Raw genomic sequence first — 12,198 nt, 5'->3', positions numbered from 1 at the left:
AGTCTTTGATGCTCTGTAAGGGTGCCAGAATAACTTAAGTTTAAAAAAATAGTTTAGGGTTTCCAGTCCAACGTGTAGGGAGCTAAGAAGTTGCCACTCCATTCTAGCAACAAGTAAAAAGCTGAACAAAGTGACAAATCAACAAATCTTAGATCCAGCAGAAAGGAGAGGTCACAGGGTAAAAACCACTGCCCCTAAACCTGGAGCCACCGAGAGGCAGATACAGAGAATCAAAACTCACCTGAACAGAAGCCCAGAAGCAAACTCTCCCATGGGAACCAGCACCAGGCAGGAAGAGCTGTGATTGACAAATTGCTGGAGGCCCCATATGGACAACTGAGAGTTCAAGACTCCAGGAGGACCCAGTTATTGGAGGGCCCTCACAGTTCTGTAGTCTTCAAGGTGAATATCAGAGAAAAATCGCCTCCTGCTCCTGGCAGGAGCAGGGGAAAATGAACTATTTTGAAATACACCAGAGCATTCTATTCTTCTTAACAAGGCCTGCCTTCAGGAGAAATTATTTTACCAGAGCCTAACCTACTCGAGGAGGAGGGAGGAATACCCAGCACTAGCCACCTCTAACCTTCCACGTGGGAGAAGGAAAATACACAACTCCAGCCCCCTCCAGCCATCCTGTCTCACCTGAGGGAGGCGAGCACTGAGAAGCGCTGGTGAAGCCCACAGTCCAGGGACAAGAGCTCACCAAAAGACTGAGACCTAATCACAGCACTATGCACTTCCCGTCCCTCCACACTTCACCACTACATCACTAAAGGCCTATTTATTGAAGTTCCTTTTATTCAGTACATCGTGTCCAGCTTTCAACAAAAAATTACAAGGCATACTAAAAGTCAAAAGACACAGTTTGAAGAGACTGAACAAACATCAGAACCAGAGTAAGATATGGCAGGAATGTTGGAATTACCAGACTAGGAATTTAGAAAAACTATGATTATTTCCTAAGGGCTACAACAGAAAAAGTAGACAACATGCAAGAAGAGACAGATAATTTAGTAGAGAGAGAGAAATTCTAACAGAGAATCAAAAAAAAAGGCTAGAAATAAAAAACACTGTAACAGGAATGAAGAATGCCTTTGATGGACTCTTTAGTAACTAGACGTTGCTGAGAAAAGAATCTCTGAATTTGAGGATATAACAATAGAAAGTTCCAAAGCTGAGAAAAGAGAAAAAAGACTGAAAAAAACGATCAGCATATCCAAGAACTATGGGACACCTACGGAAGATATGGCATACACATAATGGGGATACCGGAGAAGAAAGAAAGAAACAGAAGCAATAGTTAAAGCAATAATGACCTAGAATTTCCCCCAAATTAATGTCAAACACCAAACCACAGATTCAGGAAGCTCAGAGAATGCCAAACCAAAAAAACTATACATAGGCATATCATACTCAAGTTTAAGAAAATTGGAGATAAAGAAAAAATCTTGAACAAAGCCAGAAAAAAACCCACCTTACCTTTAGAGAAGCAAAGATAAGAATTACATCCTATTTCTCCTTAGAAACCATGCAAACAAGAAGAGAATGGAGTGAAATATTTAATATGTTGAGAGAAAAACCCACCAACCTAGAATTCTGACCTTGCAAAATATCCTTCAAAGTGAAGGAGAAATAAAGACTTTCTTAGACAAACAAACTCTGAGGCAATTTGTTGGCAGTAGATCTGCCTGTAAGAAAAGTTAAAAGAAGTTCTTCAGTTAAAAAGTTAAAAGAAGGAAAATGATACAGGTCAAAAACTTGGATCTACACAAAGAAAGGAAGAGCACTGGAGAATCAATTAGTGAAGATAAAATAAAAACTTTTATTTTCCCTATTCTTAATTGATTTAACATAAAATAGTTTATTCAAAATATTAACAGCAACAATGTATTCAATTATGTGTGTGTGTGTGTGTCTGTGTATATATATGTTTATGTATGCTTATGTATAAGTGAAATGAATAAGAGGAAAAGAAATTTTAAAATATTTTGAGCTAAACAGAAGCGAAAATACAATATATCAAAACTCATGGGATGCAATTAAAGCAGTGCTTAGAGGGAAATTTATAACACTGAATGCATACTTTAGAAAAGAAGAAAGACCTAAAGTAAGTAGTCCAAGCTTCCATCTTAGGAAACTAGGAAAATAAGACAAATGAGACCTAAGTAAGCAGAAGAAAAGAAAGAATAAAAATTAGAATATAAATCAATGAAATTGAAAACAAGAAATTAAGAAAGAAAATTAACAAAACCAAAAGCTATTTCTTTGAAAAGATCAATAATATTGATAAGCTTCTAGCCAGGATAACTAAGAAAAAAAAGAGAATATACAAAGTATTTATATCAGAAATTAAATAGGGTACATTACTACAGATCCCATAGACATTATAAAGATAATAAAAGAATATTACAAAAAATTCTGTGCCCACAAGTTTGATAACCTAGATGAAATGGACTAATTCCTTGAAAGACACAATCTGCCAAAAGTTACAAAAGAACAGACAATCTGAATAGGCCTATATCTATTAAAGAAATTTAATTAATAATTAATAACATTCCAAAGCAGACAGCACCACACCCAGATGGGTTCACTGGTGAACTCTACCTAACATTTAAGAAAGAAATTATACCAATTCTCTACAATCTCTTCCAGAAGACAGAAGCAAAGCGAATACTTCTTAACTCATTCTATGAGGTCAGCATTACCCTAATACCAAAATCAGACAGACATTAGAAGAAAACTAAAGACCAACATCTCTCATAAATAGATGCTTCACAACAAAATATTAGCAAATCAAATTCAACTGTGTGTAAAAACAATTATACACCACAACCAAGTGAGTTTTACCCATGGTATGCAAGCCAGGATCAATATTAGAAAATTAATCTAATCCATCACATAAAACAAAGAAGAAAAATCACATATTATATCAATAGATGTAGAAAAAGCATTTGACAAAATCCACCACCCATGCATGACAAAAATTCATAGCAATCAAAAATATAGGGGAATTTCCTCAACTTGATAAAGAACATCTACAAAAACCTACAGCTAACATCATACTTAATAGTGAGAAACTTGAAGAAACTGACACTACTCAACTTCAAGACTTACTATAAAGGTAGAGTAATCAAGACAGATCGGTTTTGGCAAAGGAGTAGACAAATAGATTAATGGAACAGAATAGAGAGCCTAGAAATAGACCATATAAATAAAGTAAATTGGTCTTTGACAAAGGAACAAAGGCAAGACAACGGAGCAAAGATAGTCCTTTTCAGCAAATGATGCTGGAACAACTGAACATCTACATGCAACAAAACGAATCTAGACACTGATTTAATACCCTTCACAAAAACTAACTCAAAGTGGATCACAGACCTAAACGTAAATGCAACACTATAAAACTTCTAGAAGAAAACATAGAAGAAAACCTAGATGACCTTGGATATGACAATGACTTTTTAGGTACCAAAGGCACTATCCATGAAAGAAATAATAGGTAAGCTGGACTTAATTAAAATCAAAAATTTCTGCTCTGAGAACGAGGAGACAAGCCATAGACTGGGAGAAAACATTTCCAAGAGACACATCTGATAAAGGATTGTTATACAAATATGCAAAGAATTCTTAAAACTCAACAATAAGGAAATGAACAACGCAATTTAAAAATGGGCAAAAGATCTGAACAGACACCCCATCCAAAAAGATATACAGATGGCAAGTAAGCATATGGAAAGATGCTCCACATGGTATGTCATTAGGGAATTGTAAATTAAAGCAACAAAGAGATATCATTACACATCTATTAGAATGACCAAAATACAAAGCAGCAACCATGCTAAATGCTGGCAAGGATGTGGAGCAACAGGAGCTCTCATTCACTGCTGGTGGGAATGCAAAATGGTCCAGCCACTTTGGAAGACAGTTTGGAGATTTCCTACAACACTAAACATACTCTTACCACAAGATCCAGCAATCACATTCTTTGGTATTTACTTAAATGAACTGAAAATTTTTACGTCCACACAAAAAGCTGCATATGCATGTTTATAGCAGCTTTAGTCTTAACTGCCAAAACATGGAAGCAACCAAAATGTCCTTCAGTAGGTGAACGGATAAATAAACTGGTACATCTAGACAATGGAGTATTATTCAGCGCTGAAAAGAAATGAGCTGGCAAACCATGAAATGACACGTAAGAACCTTAAATGCATATTACTGAGTGAAAGAAGGCAATCTGAAAAGGCTACATACTGTATGATTCCAACTATATGACATTCTGGAAAACGCAAAACCACAGAGACAATACAAAGATTAGTAGTTGCCAGAGGTTAGAGGGAGGGAGGGGTGAACAGGCAGAGCACGAAGGACTTTTAGGGCAGTGAAAATACTCTGTATGGTACTATAATGGTAGAAACATGTCATTATACATTTGTCAAAATTCACAGAACATACAACACCAAGAGTGAGCCCTATTGTAAACGATGGACGTTGGATAATAACAATACGTCAAGGTAGGTTCACCAGTTGTAACAAATGTACCACTCTGGTGGGGGATGTTGATAATGGAGGAGGCTAGGCAAGTGTGAGGGCAAGAGAAATATGGGAAATCGTGGTACTTTCCACTCAATTTTGCTATGAACCTAAAAGTGCTCTCAAGAATAAAGTTTATTAAATTTTTTAAAAAGTAGTAAAAAATAGTTTAAAAACAAGTAATACTGCATGGTCTCACTTTTATTTTGGAATGAAAATACGTGTGTCTTATACACAGATGTGAAGAAAATCCCTATTGCGTTCACAGCAGTTTTCTCTGGGAGATTATGAGGAAACGAAGTTTATATTTTCCTATTCTTTGCCTATTTGGTTCATCTTTGTTTCTTCAATATTACTTTTTGATTGTGCACCCACATAGCTGGTGCTTAATAAATGTTTTTTGAATAAACGAGTAAAGAAGAAACTAGTGGATGAAGGGAGATTTGGAGATTCTTCATTATAGTTACCGTGACCCTTGTAAGCACATCCCGCTGGCCCGACCCCACATATATATTTATAGAGAGCACACTGACCCAGTCTGTAGCCTCACTGCAAGCCTTCAACAGGTTTCAACTTTTCTGTTAGCAACTGGTCCATTAAAGAGCATATATCCCTCAAGAACTCAGGCTGACAGTGAACTCATTAATGACTATAATACTAGAACTGCTGACTGACGGCTTTGGTCTAAAGATCACGGACTTAAAAGCATTCGCCCAACTGGGTGGGCCACTGGGTACAAGAAAAAAAGTCAGGATTTATATTTTTATCTATGATGCTATCTCTTCTTTTTTAGTTTGTACTTTTTATTTGTATTTTATATGTCATAGGATATTCATACATTGTCTATGTAATTTATTTTACATGTGTGAATTATTTTACGTGTGTACATATATATACATATACATAGAGAGAGAGCATGCTCAAAAAATTTTGCATAGAAGTGCACAATCAAGAAAGTTTATAGACCACTGCCATAGTGACCATCTGGTCCAGTCCCTTCATTATAGAAAGGAGGAAACTAAAGTCTAGAGAGAAGGGAGGTAACTTGCCCAGTTGTACAGCTGGTGAAAGGTTGGGTCTTAAAGCTGAGACTGCTGATGCTTTGCTCAGGTTTTTTTTCCTGCCTCGTCTCACTGTTTTTGATCGAGTAGAACTGTTTTTTGAATGCCATGAGTCCATGTCAAGAGAACGGATAAATTTTAACACCACATTTTCCTAGAAGTTTAATTGTAAAAAGTGCTTACACACCTAAATAGACCTTTTGCCTCCTCTCGAAAATGGAGGGCTGAGTTTCCAGTCACAGACTGCATTCTCCTCAGCCAGATTTCCTATTCCTTGCAAGCTTTACCCACTGTCTCACAGGAACATTATTTGTAGGGATAAAGCCCAGTGGAAATTAATCATAAAGAGAATCAGCAGAGAAATCGCTGACAGAAAAGCATCACAGACAGTGCTCCGGCCGTCTACAACATTACTTACAAGAGGCGTCTGAAAACCCTGTCTCCAGGGACCATTACTTTGAGGGAACTCTGCCAATCGCAGCATTACTTAGAAGGTACACTTTTTATGTTCCTCAAATGCCTACTGTCAAACTAAACCAAAGTTCTGAAAGATTTCAAACACTTCCAAGTTTGGGTAAGTAAATATACTCCCAGATTCAAGTGTGGCCTGAGGGCCAGGTGAGCAAGAGCTGTTTGTCCTAGCCTAAGTGCAAACTTTCATTTGTCAGAGCAGCCTTGTGAAGTTCATTTACACTACAGGGTCTGGATTCTGATGACTAGAGAAGCCTTTGTAAACCCAGAATTCTATTTCCAGCTGTCTTCCCTTGTGCAGGGTAAGGAGGAGAGCTTCAATTTCTCTGAATCATTTTGAAAATGCTTTGCCCAGGACAAAAGAAGGCAAATGGTCTAAAGGTAAGAGCCACATCTCATTCGTTTCAAATTCTCTCCTCCTAGACCGAAAACCCCTGCTGACTTCATAAGGGAAATATCTTGCACAAAAGTGGCCCATGTGTGAGGCAGGGAACTAAAAACGACCCAGGGCTCCTGAAAGGGAGTTATCAACAGACCCATGTAATCATAATGTCATTATTTTGTTTTCTCTGGATGACAGAGTCTTTGCAGTATCATTTGCTCTTGGCAGACCATATATCATAATTCTCCTCCCTTTAGTGATTTTTTTCACTGCTAGGAAAATTCTGCATGCATGGAAACCATCTTGAGAAATTGTGAAAAATATTTACGTTTCATGTAGAATTTATTTTTATGTACTTATTGTCAAAAATTATAAATAAAAAGTTGTGTGGAGGATTTTGGCAACATGAATGCCTATCATGAGAACAAATCTAAATACATAATTTAACAAAGCATTTACAGGTAGGTCCAGAACCACAATATAAACACCCAGTGATACCTCAAACCTAGAATTTGGCATTCAGAGTATAACTCAGTGACAGTTTTTATATTTTTATTCTGCCCAACACTTTTGTTATTTAATTGTTTCATAACTTATTCATTTATTAACTAAACTCATTTCCTTAAGGTAGGAGTTAATAATTAGGTATGCCAGAGACAAAGCATATTTTTCTTTTATCAAGACATTTCTTTTTTTTTTTCCATGTGAAGAAGACTGGCTGTGAGCTAACATCTGTTGTCAATCTTCCTCTTTTTGCTTGAGGAATATTGGACCTGAGCTAACATCTGTGCCAATCTCCTTCTATTTTGTATGTGGGACACCACCACAGCACAGTTTGATGAGTGGTATTGGTCCGCGCCAGGGATCCGAACCCATGAACCCTGGCTGCTAAAGCAGAGCACACCAAACTTAACCACTACGCCACCCGGCTGACCCCTCAAGACATTTTTTAAAGTATCTCTTTCCATAGCTTCAGAAGCAACTTGGAAGAATAAGGATTTTGCAGCAACTGTTCTCAAAGGCTGAGCAACTGATCTCCAAGTGTCCTGAATGGGCTGGTGGCAAGATGGAGGAAGGTTTCTAGAACAGTGACCAGAACATCTGTCCTTGCCCTGCATTACAGTAACACGTCAGGGGCAGACACAATGGTCAGGCTCATCGAATTAAAATCAAGAAGCAGTCTCCCAATCTGGAAAGAGGATGGACTCAGGAATCAGAAAAATCAGTTTGAATTCTGGTCCCCACTTCTCATGTGATTTGGGACTCAACACAGATTCTCTGGGTTTTAATTTCCTTATCTGTAAAATCATTTTCTGTGAGAAAAAAGATAAAGATATATCTCTCTCTATATATGTCAGGCACAAAGAAAATGCTCAAAAAGAGGTACTTATTATCAAATTTGCAGATGGTTCAAAGCTGTAGGTTGGGATGCTGTATTAAGGTTCAAAATTATCATGATATAATAGAAAGATGAGCAAAGATGGTGATGAATATTCTAGAGGGAAGAAAAATAAAATCCTAAAGTTAAAGTATTTTTTTCCTTTTGTTTTTAAGTTCAATTGTACCATCTTAGAATGGAGATGTCCTGGATCATGTGGAAAAGTTTCTGAAGGTTTGAATGACATGGCGTTTACTATGGAGACAACAGTAGGACATGGCTGTTGAATTATCAGGTGTAATCTTGTACTACAGAAGCATATGCTGTGTATAAATCAAGGAAACTAACTAGCCTAATGCACTTTGCTATGGCGGTATCCCATCTGCAGTGCTGCGTTCAGTTCTGGGTATTTTTGGAAGAATATTTACAAAATATAGTGCAACCTGAAAGTATATCAGAATGGTGAAAGATTCATACAAGGGATAGCTGAAGAAGCTAGGAAGAACAAGGCTAAAAAAGAGAATTTTAGGGAGAATGTGATAATTGCCCTCAAACACATAAAGTGCAGGAGAAATAAACGAGCAATAGTCATTAACATGTATGGACTACTTATTATGTGCCAACTAGTCAGGGTCATCCACATTTTGCAGATGAGAAAACTGACACACAGAGGATAAGGTACCCTCTTTCACTCTCACAATTTGTAAGGGTTGAGCCAGGTTTCGCCCCAGTAGTCCATCCCAGATCTGGGAGAGATATTAAAGCTATTTTGCAAATATTTCTAATCTCTGTCTTTAGGATCATGGTAAAATTGCACTCTCCTAATTCTTTTGAAGTTGGACACGGACAAATAATTTGCTCTGGCCAATGAAATGTGAGCCTAAGTCATGTCTGTGACTTGAGTGGGGGATTTTAAGAGTCTGTGAGCAATGTGCCACCTGCTCTTCCCACTATGGACGTGTGGACATGGAACCTCCATCAATCCAGGTCTCTGAGGGGCGATGAGGAACAGAGCTGCCCAGCTGACCCGTGCTGGACAAGTAGCAGGAGCAAAAAGTAAACTGTTACTGTTGGATTAAGCCACTGAGATTTGGGGACTGTTTGTTACTGTGGCCTTACCCAGACTTTTCTGACAGATACACAAACTCACATGCTTAAAATCATTAAAATATCTCAGAATAAGGAAACACAGTTATTCTAATATTTCCAGAGGTCAGAACTAAGAATAGTTTGCAGAAACTACAAGTAGGCAAATTTGGGCTTATCTTAATTTTTTAAAGTAAAGTTGCCCAAATGTTGCTTCATGAAGTAGCAAGCTCTTTGAAAATGGCAGTATTTAAACAGAGGCCAGATGAACATTTCACATCTATGTAGGAAAAGAAATGGCTTAATTAAGGAGGTTTGTATCAAATGCATCAAACCTATGTTGAACACCTCCAATGTGCCAGGCATTTCAGCCACAAAGAAAAATCCCAGCACACAATGCCTATCCTGAAGGAAATAATCATGAAGTACAGAAGTAGATAACCTCTGCGTGTCTTCTAACAGTGTGATTCAACCAAATTAGAGATAATAACATGGCCTGGATGAAGCCGACAGCAAGCCCGAACTTACAAATAACCACGTAGCGCTGGAAATCCTGCTGATGCTTAGGTTGTATTATTATTTTTCAATTAGGAGCCAAAAGTATAGGGTTTGCAAAAGGAAGGAAAACGACAGAATTGCTGGGTTTAAAGGAGGCACATTTTCCCTTTCTCTAGTTACCATTCTTAAATCTTGCAAACCAGGCATATTATCTGGCTTACATCAGGGGTGTTCCAGCACAGGGAATAGCACTGACTCACAGCAATTGTTACCAACCTTTTCCATCACTTCCCCCACCCCTCAGAGTCAGGAAGGGAAGATTTCAATACTGATCGAGTCAGACCCGAAGAGAGGCAATAAACTTCGTAAGGGCCATTCTTCAGTTTAGACATCAGCTAAAGCCCTTCCAAAATATCAGAAGTTTTTCCTAAAAGGTGATGTGAGCAGGGCCTAGAGGAATCCCATATTTTAAGGATGATGTGAAAATCACAGACTAAATGAGTGATTCCAAGGGATATGGACATTGTTTCCCAATGGCATCTTTAAACACCACTAACTTCAGTACTTTCTTTTCCCTCATGGTATCAATAGTTACAGGTCTGTTTGTTTTTTTTAAACTTCCAAAACTCAAACAGTGGAGAGATGCGCTGTCCTCTCCCTGGCTAGCTGCATTTTAATGGAAAAATATCTAAAACTTGGGTAAGCATTAACTGTAATTGTTCTGAGGCAGACATTTCCATTTCAGGTTATTATTCATAACAGTATTAGTGCAGAATAATACATGCGGGTGGATTTTGCAGCCCTTATCTAGACAAGGAAGATACATGTGATGAGTATTGTTCCCCAACTCAAAAGCGTCAGTTTGAACTTTGAATAATGCAGCCCTGCCCAGGCCCTGAATTTTCTGAACCACAGTTTTGATTTTCTATGAAATAAACAAATCAGGGCAAGCTGGATTTCAACATCATACCTGAAGTCAGTTCAGTGTGACACGAGTTTCTCAAAAATGCACATGCAGAAGAAATTGGCTTTGGCACATGTAAGTGCAGCAGGGAATCTGCAGTTCCTGCTACTTTAATATGCACTCTTAAGACTCTCGCCTATTTTTAAAAATACAATGACATTCTCCCAGAGACAGCTGGATCCCTGCGGTACCCAGTTTTGCGCCAAGCTACGTACACAAATACACTCTTTACAAACACAGATGTGAAATGTTGATCCGGGACAGAAGCGAGGCACGGAGATTCGGGTGTTTAGTCTAGTGACTCCACACCCAAAAGTTTCAGGGACAGAGCTGATGTTTGAAGAGTGAGAGAGGAGCCCGCCCATCCTGTCCTTTCATCCGGGCACTATGGAGATGACCCCATTTTCCCAGCACCAGTTTGCCCTCTGCCCTGGTGACCCGGGTCGAGATTTAATCTATGGCCAGGGTGGGGGGCCAAGATAATTGTGCTGTTGGTTACTCGCACGGAGTGAAGGGCTGGAAATCACGATGCCCTCCTGGGCTGGCCGGGCTGACACACCCACCCAGAACCGAGGGCCGGAGGTGCGGCAAGGAGGCAGGGGGATCCGCGCACCCTGGTCCCGCGCGCACCGAGATGCTGCGACTGGGGGACATGCGCGAAACCAGGTCCCGGTTAGGAGGTCACGCTACGCTCGGCAGAGGATGCCCTTTTCCTTTTCCTAGTCCCCCACCCCCATGCAAAGTGAGCAGGAGAAAGTTGTGCATGGGCCACGGCGCTCAGGGCTGAGAAGGGAACGAGGGCAGGAGGGGAAGAGACCCGGGCCTCCTTACCTTGTCCTTGGGGCCGAGGTTCTGCAAAACCTCCTTGCCTGTGGCACTCCGGATCTCCACCCCGGCGGGCGCGGGCGATGCGGGCACCGGCTCCCTGCTCTCCTCCCGGCCTTGGCCCCTGCGCGGGGTGTCCCCCTCGACCCCGGCTCTGCTCCCCGAGCCGCGGCCGCTGCCCTGGCTGCTGCGGGGAGTCTTCGCGCCCCGCTGCCCCACGCTCAGGGCATCGAAATCCAACGTCTTGCTCTCGAAGGCGCCCTCCACGTTGCAGAACATGCCGCCGTACTTCTGCCGCGGGACCTGGTCCGTGGTGCCCGGCCTGGCCAGGTACACGGGCAGATCGTCTTCGTGGGAGCTGTCCCAGCCCCTTCGGCCCGAGGCCATGGTTCAAGCGCGGCGGCGGCCCGCGGGCTTTCTTCTCGAGAGGCGGAAAGGGCAGCCGCCGGCAGCGTGCGCCGAGCCACAGTGACTGGGGCGGGAGGAGGCGCCTGAGCCTTCGCGCCAGAGGCGGCAGTGCTGCTCCGGTTCCTGCCAGTCCCCAGCGAGCCGCGAGCGCGCGGCGCAGGGGCCGGCACAGCGGCGCGCCCCGGCCCGCACCTCTCCGCCCTGCCGGCCGGCCGGCCGCCCCTCCGCGCACCCGGACCCGACCGCGGCCTCGCAGGCTCACGCGTCCTGATGGCCCATCGAAAGGAGAGATCCCAACTGGGCGCGCGCGCGCGTGCACACACGCACACACACACAGACACACAGACACACACACACAGACACACTTCCCGCTCGCCCAACAGCCCCCAGATTCACCCTCAAGAACTTGCCTCACTCACGAACCCTGCTTTACCCACACTAACTCCTGAGTTAGCGTCACCAACGCAAGTCTTTCTGTCCCACTTCTGCACGTAAACCTAGTTGGCTCAGCTGTGTTAATCTCAAAGCCAAATCCTGATTTGCAACCATACACAAACTCAGATTTACCAGGCTCACAATCCTAGACTTTGCT

At 41.4% G+C, this 12,198-nt stretch overlaps 1 protein-coding gene across 1 annotated transcript in view; it reads right to left on the bottom strand.

Moving 5' to 3' along the window:
* Nucleotides 1–11,868, bottom strand: part of DPYSL3 (dihydropyrimidinase like 3) — a 110,242-nt gene extending 98,374 nt beyond the window's left edge. Inside the window, exon 1 of the mRNA XM_008523191.2 lies at nt 11,205–11,868. Coding sequence (XP_008521413.2) covers nt 11,205–11,585 — 381 coding nt within the window. The 5' untranslated portion in view covers nt 11,586–11,868. The remainder of the gene's footprint in view (nt 1–11,204) is intronic.
* Between the last annotated feature and the right edge of the window lie 330 nt (nt 11,869–12,198).

The sequence above is a fragment of the Equus przewalskii genome, chromosome 13, assembly GCF_037783145.1.
Source record: "Equus przewalskii isolate Varuska chromosome 13, EquPr2, whole genome shotgun sequence".
Taxonomy (NCBI): Eukaryota; Metazoa; Chordata; class Mammalia; order Perissodactyla; family Equidae; genus Equus; species Equus przewalskii.
Note: the sequence above shows the minus strand (reverse complement) of the source record. Positions and strands in the feature narration are given on the sequence as shown.